Below are 21,576 nucleotides of genomic sequence, written 5' to 3'. Positions count from 1 at the left end.
TTTAAAATGGTAGGTCATTTGTCTATTGTATTTGCGATTAAGTTATGATAAATCATCGATAAATCTCGGTATCGTTTTTTGTGGGACGCACTGTATATATAGATATATATATTTTTTTCTTTTATCCTCTTAATCGAGGTATTTATTCACATTTATTCACAATAACATGTAGATATATATATATACCTACAGTAAAAAAAATCAATTCAATAATGCAATATTTTTTATATCACATTTTTTCAAAATTCCGAACTTGTTTTTTGTTTACATAAGACGCTAAATCTCGGTTTCGTTTTTTCTGGGACGCACTGTATATGTATTGCAGACTTCATGTTTGCAATTTATTGTTAAATCATGACAATAGCGTTTACGTACTTTGTCCCTGGAATACAATGGAATGGGTTTTTACTTGTCACTGTACTTACTCTAAACTGTCAGCTCTACTCTCTCATTCTCTCTCTCCCTCCCCTTAACTTTTTTTTCTCGCTAGCAATCCCTTCTTCCGTTCTCTTTCTCTCCACTCGCTTTCCTTTTCTCTCACTCACCCCTTTTTTCCTTTCTCTTTCTTCCCTCTCCCTGTTCGTTCCTCGTTTCTCTCTATCTCTCCTCTCCTTTTTTGTTTGCCTTTTCTGTCTCTTTCTCCCCTTCCTTTCTCTCCCTATCCATCTCCTTTTCTTTCCTTGTCCCTTTCCCCTGATCTCTCTATCATAGCTATGATCTGGTGTATGCATCATGATTTGGTTCAATGAGTTTACAGGGTAATACTTCTACGTATCATGCATTTTATATTGCGAATGCCAACGAAAAGCTATGTGGTGAAACGAAATGGAATTGTTTACAAACGGTCTCTCTAACCATAGTTGTCAAATGCTATACAGCTTCAGTCCACAACCAGTTTGTTGGAGCGTGATTTACAGGAACGCTGTTGAAACATCACTGGAAGGAAATCCGATTGACATTGGTGACATTTGTCTTTTGGTAAATCACAGTGAGTATGGCCGTAAACAATTACTCTTGAACATGAAGAATTGAACCATAACGGAGAGATTTTGTGCTTTCAATGGATGTGCCGTAACGCTAAATAAAACTGGCTGCAGGACTGTTGAGAGTATCGGAGCAATTAGGAGGTTTATATTTATGAAAATAGGCCTGAATGAGTAATTGTCTTTTTTTGTCCAGGACAGCTAATAGGAGCCACGGTCAAGTATTTAGCGACATTTTGGAAACGAGGTCACTACTAGCTATAGTCATCGTGGTCATCTCGTCACCTCGCTGACCTGACCAAGTTTATCGATTATAGAGAGGGTTTAATCTTCCGATATGCTCTATCGGTCTGTGGCCGGGATAACAAAAACTACTGACGGATCAAAGAAGTTTATAAAATGCTGTTGAAATGGAGTACGATGCAAGAAGGATTCCTGGATTACTTCACTGTCTTTAGAGCCCAGATAATAGGCTCTCTCACTGTATCAGTCATGCAAAACATATCGTAAACATACCGTCGATTATGACGTCATCAAAGGAAATCCCGACCATAAAAACGCTTGCATTAAAAGTTGAATATGAATAACAAGCCATGATACCACCAGTGATTTGAATTTACTCGGCATAACTATGGTTATGATGGGCCTTCCTGTCTGAAATGCAAAGGGAGAGAGCATTGACATTGTATCAAGTGCAACATTCCCGCCATGGATGGAAGCGAAGAATTGTTGTTGACTAAGAAATCGAAGGCGGACGGGCCAGTTGATCAGGCATTGGTCAGTTTTGGATGGCGAGTGTATGGGCTAATTACTATCACTTTACTGAATATAATGAACTTTACTCAACAGTAAGTATACTTATTCATTTAGATAGGACTTTAAAAAATGAATACGACTTCACAACTTCATATCCTGAATTGAGTTATACTTAAAAATGAGTTTGTTTATTATCGGAGGTTTATGTATTTGACCATGGCCGCACACAAATGATTTTTTATTGGGAATGCGGTCCTGGGCAAAAGAGTTATAAAAATATTCAATTATCGGAGGTTTATGCATTTGACCATGGCCGCACACAAATGATTTTTTATTGGGAATGCGGTCCTGGGCAAAAGAGTTATAAAAATATTCAAGTGACAAGGCAAATCAATCGAAGTTCAGTGCGCACAGAAAGAAAGAACGAAAGAAAGAAAGAAAGAATGAAAGAAAGAAAGAAGGAAGGAGAACAAACAAATAAGATTACAGGTGTTCTCGAGAACACCAGTAATTTGTGCTTTGTAATTCTTACATTAATTGTGTAAAAATACAAAGAAATTGCTATGGTGTATGGAACCTTGCCAATTTTCTGTAATAAAACTTCTTTTTTGTTTCTTCTTTGTTTTCTTTAAACAAACATGTTGTGTTACATTGAAGAAAATTTCAAATTTTGTGTCATAACAATTTACAGAATAATTCTGTCATTTTGTTTTGCAAAATGTTCTGCTCTTAATATTTCAATTTTTTTTCCTAAATGCGCTCATGGGTTTATTGGGGAGCTTATTTTGCAAATATGTAATTTAACATTAGATTTACAAGATTTTTTCCTGTTTTAGCAATTATATGGAAACGGAAAACCACGGCGATATCAGCGTGAAAGCACTGACCTTTTCAGAGATTCCGGTCGAAAGTCCACTAATCTGTTTTTTTTTTTACTGATGTAGGCCTAAAGATGGAAACAAAAGCGAACAATCAATATTTTCATGCGGGTGGAACTAAAACCAAATTTTCTTGCGAGATGTAGGCCTAAGCAAGGTTTATAATGCCTATCAATGTCAAGCCTAGTTTACTAAAAATCATAATTATTATCGGCTCCCCGTATGCCTCTATATCTACAGATCGTGAATGGACGAAGGAGGTTTTTATAATCTTTTCTTCTCCTTTTTTCTTCTTCTTCTATTTCTTCTTCTCCTCTGAAATGAATGAAAATAAAAGTGTAATAGGGACCTTTATGGATCTTTCTAAGGTGTTTGATTCACTTTCTCATATCATTCTTTTAAATAAATTACATACCATGGTGTCAGATGTATTTTTTTTGAATGGTTTAAATCTTATCTTTGTAACAGAAAGCAATTTACTACTATTAATTCATTCTTATCTGATTTTAAATCAATCGGTACTGGTGTGCAACAGGGATCAATTTTAGGGCCCTTGTTGTTTTTAATTTATATCAATGATATTGTCAATTCTTGCCACTATTTTAATCTTTTCTTGCAAATCATAATACTAAATCTTTGATTGGTTTTTCTCAAAACTTCACAAATATATTTTGTATCATGGTATAGTACAATAACCCTTTGTTTCAGGGTGAACTTCCCATTTAAACAGTGTAGAGAAATGTTAGAGGACAAAGGGAAACATTGTTATTCATCGTGCCTGAGGGGGTGAATACGCTGAAAAAAATACAAGATTTTTCATTAACCTAAAAAAAATAAAAAATAATTATTATCGGCTCCCCGTATGACTCTATCTACAGATCATGAATTGATGAAGGAGGTTTTTATATTCTTTTATTCTCCTTTTTTTTCTTCTTCTTCTATTTCTTCTTCTCCTCTGGAATGAATGAAAATAAAAGTGTAATAGGGACCTTTATGGATCTTTCTAAGGTGTTTGATTCACTTTCTCATATCATTCTTTTAAATAAATTACATACTATGGTGTCAGATGTATTTTTTTAATGGTTTAAATCTTATCTTTGTAATAGAAAGCAATTTACTGCTATTAATTCATTCTTATCTGATTTTAAATCAATCGATACTGGTGTGCCCCAGGGATCAATTTTAGGGCCCTTGTTGTTTTAATTTACATCAATGATATTGTCAATTCTTGCCACTATTTTAATTTTATTTTGCAAATCATAACACTAAATCTTTGATAGATTTTTCTCAAAACTTCACAAATACATTTTGTATCATGGTATAGTACAATAACCCTTTTTTTTCAGGGTGAACTTCCCATTTAAACAGTGTAGAGAAATGTTAGAGGACAAAGGGAAACATTGTTATTTATCGTGCCTGAGGGGGTGAATACGCTGGAAAAAAATACAAGATATTTCATTAACCTAAAAAAAAAAAACCAAAGGCAAGCAAAAGACAATTACTGAATTAATGAACGATGAAGGAAATACTGTCACATCAGAGCAATTTTGTCCATTGCCAAAAGATACATTGAGAAAGTATTTTTCATCCGCCTACTCTAGACATCAACGATTTCCTGTCGTCGGATGATAAAGTCTGTCCAAAACTGTCTAACAATGAATTAGCAGAAAAAATGTGAAGGCCTTATTTCTCAACAGGGGTTTATCGATGCGTTGAAAACTATGGAAAAAAAACAAAAGCCCAGGGACTGCTAGCCTTTTGAAAAGGCCCTGTGACTTGGCTATTTGGGTCCTATGAGTAGGTACTGATAGTAAATGCCTTTTCAAAGACCACTAGCGTATCTAGCATCAAATATGACAAAGAAATGTATGGGTCCATGCGTGCACAAGCATACTAGAGTCACTATTGTCCCCATGAAATGCTTTTGTAGAATCTGATGCTGGATACGTGCCTGAAGACACAAGCTTAAATATTCACCTTGTAATGGTTTAATGTCGCTTGAATAAAGAAGGGGTGTTATTTATATTCTATCGAAAAGGGAATAGAAACTCTATTTATCTGAATTACTGGAGACCAATATAATTATTACAGAAAATAATAAGTAATGAACAAACTGGATGTTTACCTGATGGATGGGGTGATTTAGGGTACTAGAACACCCCCCCCAAAAAAAAATAATAATAAAATGAATAAATAAATAAATAAAAATCCATGAGGAAAAGACGTAGGGGGCACGAGGAAAGAAAATAAGAGGAAATGTGATATGTTCAAAATTTTATGTAAAAAATCTGCCACAAAACGTTTTTTTCTTCAGAAATTCCGTGTCATCATTCACTTGTTAAATCTACTCAAAATTATTTTGGTCGATTACATGATTGATTGACATGTATTGCTTTCTGAAACTTTTTTTCTTCTAAATCAGGTATTTGCTCATTGTTACAATATTTGGAATGGCCAATGAGCTGGAGTTTGGTGAAAGAGAATGTCAGGTGATCAACGAAACTGAAGCACGTGACTACCTCCATGATCGGAATATTACCGGCCAGGAACTGTGCGCTGAGAGAGGAAGGTATTTTCTTTTTTTTAATTTAATATTTGATGATGCCGACGAAAAGATGATAGGTATATCGCAAATTTAAACTACGTAAATATCGGTTGGTAGATCTGCTAATCATTAATAAAAGTTAAGACAACTTTGACTTAGTGTATAGATGAGTGATCTTATGCAATTAATTTATCAAATTCGGTAGATTTATAATGAAATTCATCATGCTTATCATGATTCTCGTCAATACGATATATCCTGCAATGTGATTTGTAGGGTGTGTCTGTATATAAGTTTGGATGAGATCAAATCACTTTAAAATCATTATACATGAAGTTCTATCTTTTCCAGGAGGTTGAGCAGATCCCCTATTCCAGATAACGCCCCCGAAATAAGAAAAAAATAAAATAAATAGCATAGTATGAAATTAAACTGAATAATAATGAATATTAATTATTAATAAGTTCTGAAATACAATTAAACGGGAATTATCAAATTGATAGAGATATTTTTGATAATGGTAGAACGGATACTAAAATTTCATAGTTTTCTCATCATTTTCTCTTCACTACGAAAAAAAAAGGTGTTCTGAAAACAGCACGTTCTTCTTACCAGATGCGTGTGCTATACGATACACAGGACAAGGTACACTCTATGACGTATTAGCTGGGCCAATCTACCTCATAATACAGGGTGTGGCAGCAATTCCAATCGTAGGCTTGTTTCAAAGGCTTTCTTTGAGACCGACATTTGCCATTGGGATACTCACCATGATGTGGACCCTCTGTACATTTTCCACGGGCTTCGTAGAAGACTACTGGGCGATCGCCTTGCTTCGCTTTTTCTTCGGCATATTGTACGTTAGTGATTTAAGATAACGATTTTAACATATTAATCACTTACGTATTCGTTCATTTATTTATTTATTTATTCATTCATTTATTTATTTCATTTATTTCATTTATTCATTTATTTATTTATGTATTCATTTTTGATTTCTATATTTCTATTCATTCAATTCAATTTATTTATTTATTACTATTATTTCATTTCATTTATTATTTTTCTTATTTTTCATTTTCATTTTCATTCAGAAGGCCGTGAATGTAAGTCCAGGAAAAAAATAAGAAATAACAACTCAAGTGTTATCAATTTGGTGCAGAAGATCTACAGTATGATTAAACAAATGTTACCCTTTCAATTAGTCCAACATTATAATTCTAATTTTCTTCTCAGAACCTTTCTTATTTAATTTACCATGTCTACTGTACATGGAGGGGCTTTTGGATTTTTTTGACATGGGGGTTTATGACTGGCCATTTATACAGGCCTCTGTCATTTTTTTCCTCAGCCAGTTTTACCTCTGTCAGTTTTACCCTTGCCAGTTTTACCTCTGTCATTTTTACACCGAGCCTTATATAGGCCTTTAACTTAGTAGATGAATGGAGGACAGAGGAGCTTCACATTTGACCGTATATAGAATAGGCAGTCTGTCGGTTAAGTATGTCCCAAAGTACCTTGTAACAAGATGTAGCAAAAAAAACCAAAGCATGCACAATACTTTTCTTACATAGGAATTTCGGCTACTGGTTACTTTACTGCATATTATTGTGAGTAAAGTTCACATTTCTTTGCCAGGATGCGATTAATGAAACCAGTAATCTGGTAATAGCAAGTTTCGGAGATTAATAACACCTCGAAAATGTATCTGTAAGGTTTAGCATGCAGGGCAAACTGCACTTTTTTCAACTTTAAGTTATCTTCGTGATGTGATTAAGTGTGTAGTTCAAGGAGTTTATTATTGAAAGGAAATTAAGTACGGAAGTTGAATCCAGGGATAAAAATATAGTCGTTGTCGTGATGAGCAAAACGTGTGTGTAAGGTTACGGGTGTATGTGTATTAGTATTATTGATGTTGTTGTTATTAGTATTATTATTGTCATTATTATTATCATCATCATTATTATTATTATTATTACTATTATCATTATTATTATTATTATATTACTATTATATTATCATCGTCGTCGTTATTATCTCATTCGGCGATGAAGAAATACATCGAAGAAATTTATAGAATATCACACAGCGCAATATCAAACAGGACACAACATAGATTATGCACCCATAGACACCGGGGGCGGCGATCCCGGGGATGGGCCGGGGGCACAGTGCCCCCCCCCCTTATTTTTTGAAGCACCGAAAAGGTGCCCTTTTTACGCAAGAAAAAGAAATGCCCCTCGTGAACGCGTACAATGCCCCTTTCATCGGAAAAGGATCAGCTTCAGGTGTTTCCTAGACAAAGTGCCCCTTCTCGTATAAGTGCCAATTTTTTTCCTCCAAAAAATGCCCCCTCATGGACATGTTCTGTGCCCTTTTCACCTGAGAAGGACCCGTATTATGTGTTAGCATGTGCCATATCTCGTATCAGTGCCAAATTTTACCAAAAAATTCCCCCTCGCGATCGTGTTCTGTGCCCCTTTCACCTGAAAAGGACCCGTTTTATGTCTGAGCAAGTGCCTTTTTGCCATCTTATAGGTACCCTTTCTTGTATCAGTGCCCCTTTTTACCCAGGATAAAAGGCCCTTACGAGCATGTCCTGTGTCCCCTACACCTGAGAAGAATCCGTTTTATGCCGTTAACAATTGCCCCTTTGCAGTCTTATAGGTGCCTTTTCTCGTATCAGTGCCCTTAATTTTCACCTAAGAAAAGTGCCAATGAACATGTTCTGTGCCCCTTTCACATGAGAAGGACCTGTTTTATGTATTAACGAGTGCCCCTTTGCCGGCTTCTCATAAATGTGCCTGTTCTTCATAGTGCTGAAAACACACACATTCTTTTCGTGCCCGATGAGCGCCCGGTTTCTTTATTTAGCGCCGTTCTGCTTCCTTCTGCAAGTGCATAATCATAAAAAAAACTTGTAAAAATAATCCTACATGCCTTGTGTTTCATGAGTCATGTGAGTGGGGAAGAGAAGCCTTTTTTCCCCCTTAAGATCATGGCCGTGCGTAGCGGTGGGAGGGTTGCCCCCCCCCCTTCCGAAATTTTGAAAACTCACATTTTTGTACTGCAGATTTTCTCAAAATTCACTAAAAATATGCACAAAATCCAATAATAAACTTTAAGAAATGCAAACTCGTCTCAACGATAAGCTCGGTCGCTTCGGTCCCTCGCTTTTGATTTTTCCAAAGAGTACACGCGTGCGCCCCCCCCCCCCAGCGAAGAATTTCTGCATACGGATAGTGCCCTTTTCACAAAAAAGATGACCTTTTCCTTTGTGCCCCCCCCCCCCACTTTCAACTTCGATCAACCGCCCCTGATAGACATCCATTTGACTGTTGTGTGTAAATGTGTTTACATTATGTGAAAAAGTATAACACCTTTGAAAATAATTCGTGTTTTTTTTTCAAATTGTGTACAGAAATTGATATACAGTGCGTATAAAAAAAACGGGACAGTTTTGAAAAGTCTATAAAAAATTTGTTTCAAATTATGATATCTATATTTTGATGTTCATAGATGCTCTGAAATCTTATCTTTGAAATGCAATTTAAAGAAATAAATTTTGTTCATGCTTGAGCGAACACGGGACGCTTTCGTCGGGGGTTCAAAAAGAGGCTTGCGCCAGAATGGCAGAATATGAGTAATATGATGATCAGACTTCTGGCTGATCAGGAGACTTCCTCTTAACCTTTTCATTATCTGTGCCATAATTTTCGAATTATGCTGTCAAATGTTATTTACAAATTTATTTATTTACTTGAACTATTTTTTTTATTTAAACTTCTTTCACATGTACCTTTGAATTTTCCTTCATAAGTAAGAAAAGAAGACTTTTTGTCAACCCAACCAAGAAGATTTGCATTATTAATTGGGAAAACTTGTAATTATTCAAATCCTTTTATTATGTGAAACAAATTATGTTATGGTACCTTTAAAAGGGATGAATCCATTTTCAAGGGGTTATTGATTCCTTGACCAAGTTTGATTATATGCTTGACAGGACAAACAGGAAGTCTTTTAGTTGCAATGGTGTATTGAGTCAATTTTGAAGGAGCTAGATATGGCAGATCGGGTAAAATGTATTAAAAAGTTTTGAGCGAGCGCAGCAAGCACGCACATATTCCCACTTTTGTATTACAATATCAAATTTTGTAATTGATTTTGACATAATATTCAGAAAATGATATCATATTTTACTTTCTATCTTTCCTTTTATTTCCTTTCCACTTTTTTTCTTGGTCATGATTTTTTTTTAACTGGGGGGGGGGGGGGGGGCATCCCCGAGCCCCCGCCCATCTGTATGGCACTGTTAAAAATGCACCATAACCTTTGTAGCACACAATGAAAGGATTTTAAAAAAAAATACACGCTCTCCCAGAATTCGGTTGAAAAAAAATTGTTTTTGCTTGACGAAGGAATATTCAAAGCTAAAAGATAACATATTAAAAAGAAACAACAACAAAACAATTCAAGCAAATAAATAGATTTGAAAATGAATTTTGACAGCATAATTTGAAAATTATGGCAAAGATAATGAAAAGGTTAAGAGGAAGTCTGCTGATTAGCAAGAAGTCCGATCATCATATTTATGCCATTTTGGCGCAAGCCTCCTTTTTAACCTCAGACAAAATTATTCCGTGTTCGCTCAAGCATGAATAAAACTATTTTTTTTAATGGCATTTGAAAGATAAGACTTCAGAGCACATATTAACACCAAAATATACATCATAATTTGAAACAAAAATTTTATAGACTTTTCAAATCTGTCCCGTTTTTTTTTTATACGCACTGTAGAGAACAATGTTAGGCGTTGCTTAAATCAAATTTCCCCAAAGCTTACTTCCCCTTTTGAAAACTTTGGTGAGGTCGAAAAAATGTCTCCACCGGGAATCGACCCGGGCCCGCATCTTAGAACATCGGTGCCTTAACCACTAGACCACAGAGGCGGGTTAATGGCTCGAGCGAACCCGATCCGATTGACGGTCAATCCGTATGGTCAATGTATTCCCATAAACATGATAAAGGATTTTATTATTTGCTAAAATATAAAATTTCCGACCATAATATCAAGATTCTATTTCAAAATCCTTTCATGCTTTGATTTGTTTTTTTTTTCTTTATTTATCCTTGTTTCAGTTCGGGTCCATATCCTCCTTTAGCTCTCGGATATTTATCTCATATCTTTCCAAAGGTAGGAGTCTATTATTTTTTCTTTGTTTTTACCATTGTGAATGATCAGTCGTTAACTATACCCCCATTTGCTGTTTAGGTCCTTAACTAAGTTGATTTTAGGGGCATTTTATCTTTTTTTTTAATTAGTAATGGTTTTTGCAAGAAAAATAAAATAAAAATCTATGAGAACAAATTACGCTAAAGAAGAAAATGAAAGCATGCAATGAGCTATGACAAAAAGGTATATATGAAATATACAGACACTAATATATTCGTCATGTAGTATCCATTAAGCGCTACGTATACTTAAGTTATTACTATGTCCACATGGAGTTATAATCTTCTTTGATTTCTAGTGTAGCAATGGTATATTTGTTAATTTCCAGTGGCGAAACCATGGTAACGAACCAAATATCTTGAGCGGCTTTTCATTTCTCTTTTGTTGGCCTTTTAAAATGATAATCCAATTTCGTTAATGATTTTTACATCATATTCAGAAAGTGATATCATATTTCACCCGTTCATTTCGTTTCATTTGTTTTCTTTATTTTTCTTATTTTTCCTTTATTTTTTAAATTGAAATGCCACCAAGGTCCCCATAATACGCTAGTCTGTAGGCACAGACCCTGACTAAAACTTTGATCAACAAGTGGGTCTTCACACAAAGACTAGCTCATGTAAAATTTGTTGTTTCAATTCGAGGATCTTCAGGTCACATGCCATTGTAGGCTGCGCATTCAGACGGGTGATTAACTGAAGAAGGATTTAGTTTGCACAGCTGACTAATAATACGCCTGTTGGTCTCACCCCAATACTATGTTCACCCCAAATTTACTTTCCAAGATACCATACAATGTGATCCCCTCTCAACCCCTTCTTTATTTTTACCCATTACCGCCCCAAAGGAGGTACACACTGTGGTCTTTGGGATAGCACAATACGGGAACCTCGCAGGGTATGGCGTATCTTACATCTTCATTCTTGTCAGTGAAAGCATGGGATGGAGATGGTGTTACATCATCTGCGGTGGGTCAGGTCTCATCCTCGCCGTCGCTTCTTGCTTCATGGTGCAACCAAAAGGACACCATAGTCAAAACCAGGTATAGCGGATTGTGATTCAGTCACACCGATGATAATAGGGAGCTTTCGCAACGGCAGCGGGGACGAATTCAAGAACACAGTAAATGTTTTGAAAATGCCTAATAAATGACAATGAACAGCTGGAAGACTTTGTCGAAAATTGGTGAACAGGATCAGCCGTTTCGTCCTTATTTTCTGAGCTGATGAAAAAATGCAAATACATCGTTTGTCCATAGTCCAGGCCGTCCACACTGTTGCTTTGATCCACCAATTATGCTGTCATGAAGTGCATTTGACAATGTATTTTCTATGTTCTTGAAAGCGTTTTGTGTTGCAGTGCGCAAACTCTCTCATAATTATGTCATCTGTAAAAATCTACTGTATCATAGGAGCCTTTGTAGGTCTGGAGCCCAATTAGTCCAGGATAGAAGAGGCATAACCTTGTTTTTTCATATATACAATATTTTTTTATGGTTTCTTGTCAATTCGAGGGTGCTGATTACGAATCTGAATGATGCCACTCGTGTAACCTTGAGCATTTTCCGCAAATTGGCAAAATCAAATATGGCCGCCAAAATATGCAAATTGCCCATGAAAATCATAAAATTGTATGCACATTGGCTATGAAATGCATGAAATTATGTGGCAGGAGTGAAATACTCTCTGAAAAAAAAGTTTTTGACAAAATATTTATTTTCCTGATATTCAAAATGGCCGCCATAGGCCCTTGTATACTCTATTATGTACAATATGAATAGGGAAAACTAATTTTCACAAAAATGGGCACTAAACTGCAAAAAAATCGCGATGTATGAACGAAGTAATATATGCAAATCATCATTAATAACGAGATATATCATTTATTATGTCAAATATGGGAACATTGCTGTATTTTGATATCTAAAATAGCCGCCACTGGCCCGAACAGTATTGCGTACAATGGCAATGAGGGCAAAAAAATTAACAAGAGTGATCACTAAAATGCTTATTATGAAGATTAAACGAGTGGAATATACTAACTAAAAACCTAATTGTTAACGAAATATATTATTAGTAAGCCATGTATGTGATGAATGTTGTATTTTGATATTCAAAATGGCTGCCAAAGGCCCTAAAAGTATTATGCACAATGAGAAAGAGGAGCAAAGAAATCACAAGAGTGAGCACTAAAATGCATATATATATGTGATAAATTAATGAGATACTGTCTAAAAACGTATTTTCTAACGAAATATATCATTCAGGTTTCAGGTTTGTGTTAAATACTGTATTTTGACTTTCAAAATGGCCGCCATAGACATTGACTGTATTATGTACAATGCAAAGTGGGAAACCAATATTCACAGGAGTGAGCACCATAAATGCACGTAATAGTGATCTATGAGTAAAACATTGTCTGAAAGCATAATTTATATTAAGATATATCATTTATTCTGCCAGTTTGATAAATACTGTTATTTTAAAGTCAAAATATGGCCGCTACAGGCCCTTGCGGTATTATGCACAATGTGAATGGGAACAAATCATTTCAACAGAATTTGGCTTTGTTTGGCCAAATGGTGATGTATGAGTGAAATATTGTCTGAAAACATGTTCTATAACAAAATATATCATATCTTATATAATTTAGTTGATAAATACTGTATTTCAATATTCAAAATGGCTGCCCATATGCCCTTTTTGTGAACATTATTTGTCTCCACTCAAATTGTATATTATACGATAAGGGCCTTTGTTGGCCATTTTCAATTTAAGAAATGCAGCACTTATCACAAAAATTACACAGCATTTTGATATATCTCGTTAGAAACCATGGTTTTAGACAATAATTCACCCTTAGATCACAATTCACAATTATGTGCAATATTTAGAGTCTAACAAAGCCAAATTCTGTCAAAATCATATGTCCCATGTTACAATGTACACAATGCTTTTAGGACCTATGGCAGCCATTTTGAATGTCAAAGTACAGCATTTATTACCTCCACGACCAATATGTGATGTATTTAGTTAGAAATCATGTTTAAGACAATATTTTTACTCGTACATCACAGTTATATGCATTTTATGATTATCACTCTTGTGATAATTAGTTTCCATGTTCGCATGTTACGTAATTTAGTTAGGGCTTGTAGACATGGTTACTTATTTTGAATGTCAAAATACAGTATTTATCAACTATATGGCAGAAGAAATGCTATAATTTATATTAAAAAATATGTTTTCAAATAACATTTTACTCATACAACAGGATTATATGGATGTCATAGTAAAGCAAATCCAAATTCTTACAAAATTATATGTCCCCGTTCACATTGTAGATAATACTGTTAGGGCCTACAGGGGCCATTTTGAATTTCATAATACAGCATTTATCTCATGCATGACAAAAGAAATTATATGTCTTGCAATAAAACATGTTGTCAGACAATATTTTACTCGTAGATCACAATTACATGCATTTTATTTTTCTTACTCGTGTGAAAATTAGTTTCTCCATTCGCATTGTACATGAGAAATATAGGGCCTATGGCAGCCATTTTGAATTTCAAAATACAGCATTTATCACATAAATGGCATTTTAACAAATATGTTTTTAGTCAGTATTCCACTCGTTTATCTTAATAATATGCATTTTAGTGCTCACTCTTGTCATTTTTTTTGGCCCCGGCCATATTATGATTGCCATTGTACATAATACTCTTTGGGCCAGTGGCGGCTATTTTAGACATCAAAATACAGCAATGTTCTCATATATGACATGATAAATGATATATTTCGTTAGTAATGATGATTTGCATATATTACTTCGTTCATACATCGCGATTTTTGCAGTTTAGTGCTCATTTGTGTGAAAATTAGTTTTCCCTATTCATATTGTACATAATAGAGTATAGAATGGCATATGGCGGCCATTTTGAATATCAGGAAAATAAATATTTTGTCAGAAATTATTTTTTCAGAGAGTATTTCACTCCTGCCACACAATTTCATGCATTTCATAGCCAATGTGCATACAATTTTATGATTTTCATGGGTAATTTGCATATTTTGGCGGCCATATTGGATTTTGCAAATTTGCGGAAAATGCTCAAGGTTACACGAGTGGCATCATCCAGATTCGTAATCAGCACCCTCGAATTGACAAGAAACCATCAAAAAATATTGTATATATAAAAAAAAACAAGGTTTGGTCAATTCTCTATGGGGCCTATCCTGGACTAAATCGACAGTTTGTGTGGGTGTGTGAGAGAGACTGTGTCGAGTCTGCGGTGTTATCACTAAGTTGCCATGTACATGTAAATTCAAATTCTACTTTTGAATATATAAAGGCATGGTAATTTGATATGCAGTTAACAACAATGATAATAATAATGATAGTAAAAATACTAATTTTGATAATAATAATAATAACAATAAAGGGAATGGTATATTGTAGTCATGATAGTATCTTGTGTTCCTGGGAATCTGTATTAGGGGTCGTCACGGGAAGGTGATGCGATCGACAGCGTTCTGATTCCCTACTCATATTTTGGGCATGTTAACAATATTCGTGTAGGTAACAGAGAAATATCGATCAGGGTAGACTGACGTTGATCACTGGAGAAAATATCTTTGACCGAGATGACGAATTAAGCTGTTGCAGTGAGAACTACAGTGCGTCCCAAAAAAAACTATACACTTTTGAAATGGCTGCCAAATAAAAAGTATATCACTTTTGGGGGAAAGACTTATATATATGGAAGCCAATAAAGTCATCTTTCAAATGACACCAAAATATTGGAAATATATTCATGCTTGAGTGAGCACTACCCACTTAAACAAAGGGTATGAAAATAAGGGTGGGCCGGAATTAGCCTTTCGGTTTCTTTCAGTTTTTGAGAGGCGAGTCCCTTGGAACTTGCAAACTTGAGGGTGTTGTGATGAATTAATGGTCATTCATTATCAATTTAAATTGTTAGAGCAAATTTCATGAATTATCCAATTGAAATTCCATGCATGAGTGAGCGTGGATTGCACTCTTTAGTGCAGCATTTTAACTTTACAATGTGGGTCTCAGCAGTTTGTTCATTGGAGTCAGGAGAATAGGGGTAAGAAACGACTTCAGTGGGTGAAGTAAGCTGATGGGAAAAGGGTCAACAGAACGTTTAGCCTCCCTCCTACAGGTCCGTCCCTCCCCCCTCCTGTTGAGATTGAGACTGGTTGCTATTACATGTACGCATTAAGTGCAGAGCGGACTGTCAATTTGATAATTAATTATAAAATTAGGTCATCAACTTTTACCTATCAATCATTCAATCAACCAACAATCTGCTAGTAAATCAACTCAATCAATGTGATCAATCAAATATTCACCTTTTTCAATAAATTATCAATCAAACATTCAGCTTTTTCAATAAATTATTTCATAGATCATCATAACTGGTCAAGTTCTTAATAATCATTCAATGGAAAAGAAAGACCCGTCAACCATAAGTCACTTGGCATTTAAGTTTTAAATACCATCCAGGACAAAGGAAGGGGGTGGAGGGCGGGGTGAGTACATGACATGTAATTTGTAAGAGAACACAAAGAAGAATGCCCCTTTAACCCAGTCTTAAACCCTATCTCACCCCCTTGCATGTAACAGGTACCATCACATTACTCTGACTCTCACAAGAACACTTGCTAAGATCCACATAATAAACTAAAAATGCTACACTCAAATTACAATTCCTGTTTACTCATGCATTACATTTCAATTTAGTAACTCATGAAATTTGCTTAAGAACGCAAAACTGATCTCAATTCATCAGTAATTTAGCATAACACCCTTAACTTTGCAAGTTCCAAAGGACTCACCTCTAAAAAACCTGGAAGGCTAATCCCTGCTCACCCTAGCAAAGGATAGTCTCTCAGGAGGAGTGAAAGGGGTAGAGAGAGAGAGAGAGGGAGGGGGGTATAAGTGTTCAGTTGACCCATATCCCGTCAACCTACTTCCCCCACCTAAGTCCTATCCTATTCTGACTTCCATGAAGACATTGCTGAGATCCACTTGAAAAAGTGAAAAATTGTATTTCATGTTCACTCATGCATTAAATTTCAATTTAATAATTCTTGAAATTTGCTCTAAAAACCTAAATTGAAAAATGCTTGATCATTGATTTATCAAAACACCCTCAACTTTGCAAGTTCCAAGGGACTCGCATCTCAAAAACTGAAAGAAATTGGAAGGCTAATTCCTGCCCACCCCAATTTTCATACCCTTTGTTTCAGTGGGCAGTGCTCGCTCAAGCATGAATAGTTTTCCAACTTTTTGGTGTCATTTGAAAGTTGACTTTATTGGCTTCCATAATAGTGTTTTCCCCCAAAGTGATATATTTTTTTATTTGGCACCCATTTCAAAAGTAGTTTTTTGGGGGACGCACTGTATAATGGACTCGACGGAGGATCACAACGAAATTCCTAACCATTGTAAGGGAAATGTTTGCAGTTCTGGGAAGTGGTACACGAATTTAAAGATCTCGGGTGTTTGTCAATGACAAGTTGGCTCACTGCTAATCAGGGTGTCAGTTTCCTGTAACCATGGTAACTGTTGTCAGTGAAGATCATGCACCCTATAGTTTCATAAATTCTTTCGGATTCACCCGGGATTCACCCTTATTCGTTTTTATTTTCAGAACACCTTGATGCCATCTTGGAGCCAGCTTCGTATCAGTTTGAGACAGATTGCTTGGTCTTTCATGATATTTATAATCCTCGCACAAACAGCACGTATTGCAGTCGCTTATGTTCTGTCTTTCAACATCACCGTTTACTTGGTCGAATACTTTCCAGATTTTAATATATCTCTAGTTGGTGTGATTACAATAATCGCGGCATTTCCCAGCTGTATCTTTGGAGGGATGATGTGCGATCGTCTACGGAAAGTTGCTGGTTTACGCGGAAGGATTTTCGTGACAGTCATTCTCATGGTAAAAAGCAATCATTGTTTACCCCTCCTTTGATGTGTATAGATAAAAAAAAGTTTTTAGTTACCTCCAAGATCCTTGTAAGAATAATTGCGCCCACGTCTGTCAACATACTCCTCTAATAAAAGTTATTGTTCTGTTGACAGGCCTCGGTCTTCATTGTTCATGATCTACTATTAACCTGCCACTCGCGATTCAGGTATTAGTTCGAAGGAGAGATGAAAAACCCTTACCGTCAGTATAGCAAATATAAAAAAATAGCATATTTTTATAATCTATCTCTGAAACTGGATCCACTTTTTTATACATCGATCACTACGCTTTATGTAGTAATCATAGATTTAAGGAACACTATTCAATAATAAAATTACTTCAGATGACATTCGTATTTAAAAGTAAAAAAAAAGGGGGGGGGGGTCTTGCCGACAAAGGCAAAACTCAAAAGGCAAGCCCCTAACTTAGTTTCATTACAAAATTACAACAAAGAAATATTGGGTCGTATTAATAATTAGAATTTTTGTTTAAAAAATGAATATAAACAATTTTTGTACAATTTACAAAAAAGTAACTGATGGATCGTGTGAGAAAATATTTAGTTTTACAATATTAGAGAGAGGGGGAGAAGAGATGAGGGACAGAGGAGTGCAGTGTAAACTAGGTAGAAAGAAGGCGGGCAGCAGGAACACACAGCAAAAAATGTGGTGTTAACCGGTGTACATAGAGGACCACACCAGTTATTTTACTCCGGTGTTGAATTGATGGTGTAAGTTTAACACCTATAGGTGTTATTACAACACCTTTGGTTGTTATATTTACACTCTTTGGTGTTATGTTCAATCTCTAGGGTGTAATTTTAACACATCGGGGTGCGGTCCTCTATTAACACCAACTAGTGTCAGTTTTAACACCACAGTTTTTACAGTGCAGGTACTTTGGCAAAGTGCACTTTTAGGAATAAAAAAGAAATAAAAATTAAAACAAATAATATACATGTACAATTGAGGCCAGAAGTTTACATAAACCCAGGAAATTCAAAGAAAATTTTATACTTGCTAAACATCATGAATATTAACAATATTAATATTTATTTAAGGAAACCTTCAATAACAAGCTTTGCTTTTCAGAAGGTTTCTATTTCATTTCATAACGTTATATTATATTTGACTTTTGTAACTTTGTTGCAATTTTGGAATGAAATAAATTCGTTATCAATCAATCAATCATAAAATGTACTGTATCATATAGAATGTTTTAGCTATCATAACGAATTCGATTATCATGCCCCTTCATCACATTGCTTTGTCATCAGGAGAAAAAATATTGAAATAATTTTTTCCCCAAAATCTTCAGATTTTAGACAGATTGAAAGTAAAAAGTTGATAAAAACATTTCATATCTGGGCTAGTTATTTCTCAACACAAACATTTCAGTTTACACTTCTTTGTTCAGTGGTGACATATCATGATAGAAAATGTAATATATATCATAGATTTGAGGTTTATGTATTTCTATGAAACGATGTTTGACATTATGATATCAAACAATAGTCCATTTGGCACAAATATTGCCTTTTTCTTCAAAGAAAATTCCACCTGAAATGTACTCTAATCCCAACGGCATCCCAATCATAAGAAGGAGCTTAATACATTCCCTCATTTGATACCAAATTCGCCAAGGTAGTAGTATTTATATTTCTGAAGATATATCAGATTTTACGATTTTTGGCAAAGTGAATAAATTTCACTGAATTCCATGGGGGTATTAAAACTTTGGCCTCAATTGCATATGTATATGATTTGGGCGCATATAATAAGAATATGTCCATTTATATAGCGCAGTTACTATGTGCATATACTCAACTGCGCTTTGATACTTGGTATCATATTATTACCCCGGCTGTAGCTAAGCCGCCATATTAATAGGCGCTAAAGCGTTCAAGGAATAAATCCTACCGGGTACCCATTCACCTCATGATACACATATACACAAAAGCTGAGTATAATTAAATTAGTTATTCAGCTTGACCTGTTTGCAACGAGTATTGCAAAATGATTTTTTTTTAAGTTTGCGTTTAAGAATATTTACATTAGGGGATTCTTTAAAATCTTGAGGCAGTACTGTAGTACTGGATGCATCTAAGAAGGAGCACCTGGATGCATATGTATGTTAATATGTTTATACACATGTAGAGTCCGTTCTGCCATTTGATCTGTCGAAAGAGTACATTTATTTAGTCCTATGTCATTGTTACGAATGTTTCTCCCTTCACCAATTCCTTAACCTATCCTATTTCTATGTTCATCCCCAGATAATTTCGTTTACATGCGGAGTATTGATATTCCAAACCAGCATTACCTCTCTGGTGATTTTATTTGGTATCCTGATCTTCGTGGCGGAATGCGTCTACTTAACACTCCTCTCCATCATCTCTGATCTTACACCCATGGAATGCAAGCTGGTCGTGTTTGCCATCGCTTACTTCTCCTTACACTCCGTGGCAGGAGCCATCAATCTCCTGGTCACCCCGATCGCCTCTGCGACGAGCTTCAGACTGGCGCTCACGCTTCTAGTTGGAACCCTGTTTGGGTTATGTTTAATATTTCTTCTCCTCAGCTGGGTCACCATGCACATTCAGGAAGTGACCGACGGTCAAGTGGCCAGTCGAGAAACTGGGAAAGAACAAAGAGCGGGGGAGGTGACCGAGAACACTCCCCTGGTATACGCTCAGAACAGACGTAATAATTCTAATTATGCTAGTTAATGTTATGCTAGTTCTTGTATTTTGTTAATAGGCTCCACTGATCTTGCTGAAACTGGGTGTTTACACTGTGATTTGCATGGATTTAAATCCGGGTGCCCGTTTCATAGTATGGACTTACAGTTATGGTAAACTTGCCACAATTGTAACTGCCATAGTAACGGGGCTCAATCAGCAGTTAAATAAAAATCGAATTTCCCATAATGCCATATTGTATTTTTTTTTATGAAACTGATTTCAGATCTGCTGTGAATAGAGAGTTAATTGACACACGTTGCATCTGTGGATTTGGAATAAAATATTGAAGATTTGAAAATGAAATGATTTCAGATTTAAGAACAGATCTCAGGGGTTTAATCCAAATCCACAATTCGAATGGTCAATAATAACAGCCAATCTGGGTTTTTTTTATCCATGTACTTTAGAGTGGAGACCCCTAAACTTCTCGATTCTCAATGTGTGATCATGATTATGAACAGATATTTTGGATATATTATAGGCTGAAAAGGGTCCACGGTTAGATATTGTGCCCAGTGGTTTACCTTGGAAAGCAAGAATATGTGCTGAATACCTTCTTTGTGCTTTTCCGGGGTTTTTTTTTCTTCAAATTTTAACTCTTAATTCTGGTGTACCAAATTTTCTTTTCTCTCACACTGATTTTATGACCAAGGTTTGATTCCCTTTTAAGGACAATTTTGCCACTGAATGTGCGTATTTTAATTTCAGCAATGTTTTCGTTTGATGCTGGATAATTATTGCCAATTAAAGAATAAAACATGAAAACCCTCTATGGGGCAACGTGATCGAGGGCTCAAATCTTCATTTTCAATGAAAATAACATCTTCAAGGGGGAGCGAACTGACCAACAATCTGTGTTGACTCCCCTTAGTTGTGCGCTATAAATGGCTAGTCTTAAAATATACCTTTTGATATAACTATTAGTAATTTAGAGAATGAAATAGCCAATAATTTTATTTGTGTATAGGAATCGAAACGTTTTTGAGCCTGTTGAGTTGAAAGGTACCTGTTGTGGCACCATGTAAAATAATCATTGCGGTATTATGGTATTGAGCAGTGAATATCATTCAAGCATGTCAAGTGAGCCTGTATTACAAGACAACACTGCTGAGAATGGTGCATTATGGGCAGTGAACCTGGGGGCCGTTCACTGAACTGGAAATACGTATTTCCAGTTCAGTGGGGCCGTTTCATAAAGCTGTTCGTAAGTTAAGAGCGACTTTAAGAACGACTGGTGATCATTTCTTACGCACTAAACCATTCCCACTGAATCTACCATTTACCACATGAAAGGATCACCAGTCGTTCTTAAAGTCGCTCTTAAATTACGAACAGCTTTATGAAACGGTCCCCTGGTCAGATAGGAGTAGTAGGGTATTGAGGTGTGGCTATTTTGGCTACCGGTTCGTTCTTTTTAAACTTCTCAAGGTCA

The 21,576-nt window shown here is 35.6% G+C and overlaps 1 protein-coding gene across 1 annotated transcript; it reads left to right on the top strand.

Moving 5' to 3' along the window:
- Positions 1–346: 346 nt before the first annotated feature.
- LOC129277270 (D-galactonate transporter-like) lies at positions 347–20,928 on the top strand. The gene is made up of 7 exons (XM_064110652.1): positions 347–1,831; positions 5,040–5,186; positions 5,746–6,018; positions 10,302–10,356; positions 11,243–11,437; positions 17,078–17,371; positions 19,677–20,928. Exons 1-7 carry the CDS (start codon positions 1,692–1,694, stop codon positions 20,127–20,129), a joined length of 1,557 nt encoding a protein of 518 aa, XP_063966722.1. The 5' UTR covers positions 347–1,691; the 3' UTR covers positions 20,130–20,928.
- The last annotated feature ends 648 nt before the right edge of the window (positions 20,929–21,576 follow it).

The sequence above is a fragment of the Lytechinus pictus genome, chromosome 15 (assembly GCF_037042905.1).
Source record: "Lytechinus pictus isolate F3 Inbred chromosome 15, Lp3.0, whole genome shotgun sequence".
In the NCBI taxonomy this organism is placed as follows: Eukaryota; Metazoa; Echinodermata; class Echinoidea; order Temnopleuroida; family Toxopneustidae; genus Lytechinus; species Lytechinus pictus.
Note: the sequence above shows the minus strand (reverse complement) of the source record. Positions and strands in the feature narration are given on the sequence as shown.

What these genes read in the sequence shown, in the direction of transcription:
- LOC129277270 (XM_064110652.1), top strand. Translation starts at nt 1,692, where the DNA reads ATGGATGGAAGCGAAGAATTGTTGTTGACTAAGAAATCGAAGGCGGAC. An exon ending in ATAATGAACTTTACTCAACA is followed by an intron (nt 1,832 to 5,039) that starts GTAAGTATACTT and finishes CTTCTAAATCAG; the next exon opens with GTATTTGCTCATTGTTACAA. An exon ending in CGCTTTTTCTTCGGCATATT is followed by an intron (nt 6,019 to 10,301) that starts GTACGTTAGTGA and finishes TCCTTGTTTCAG; the next exon opens with TTCGGGTCCATATCCTCCTT.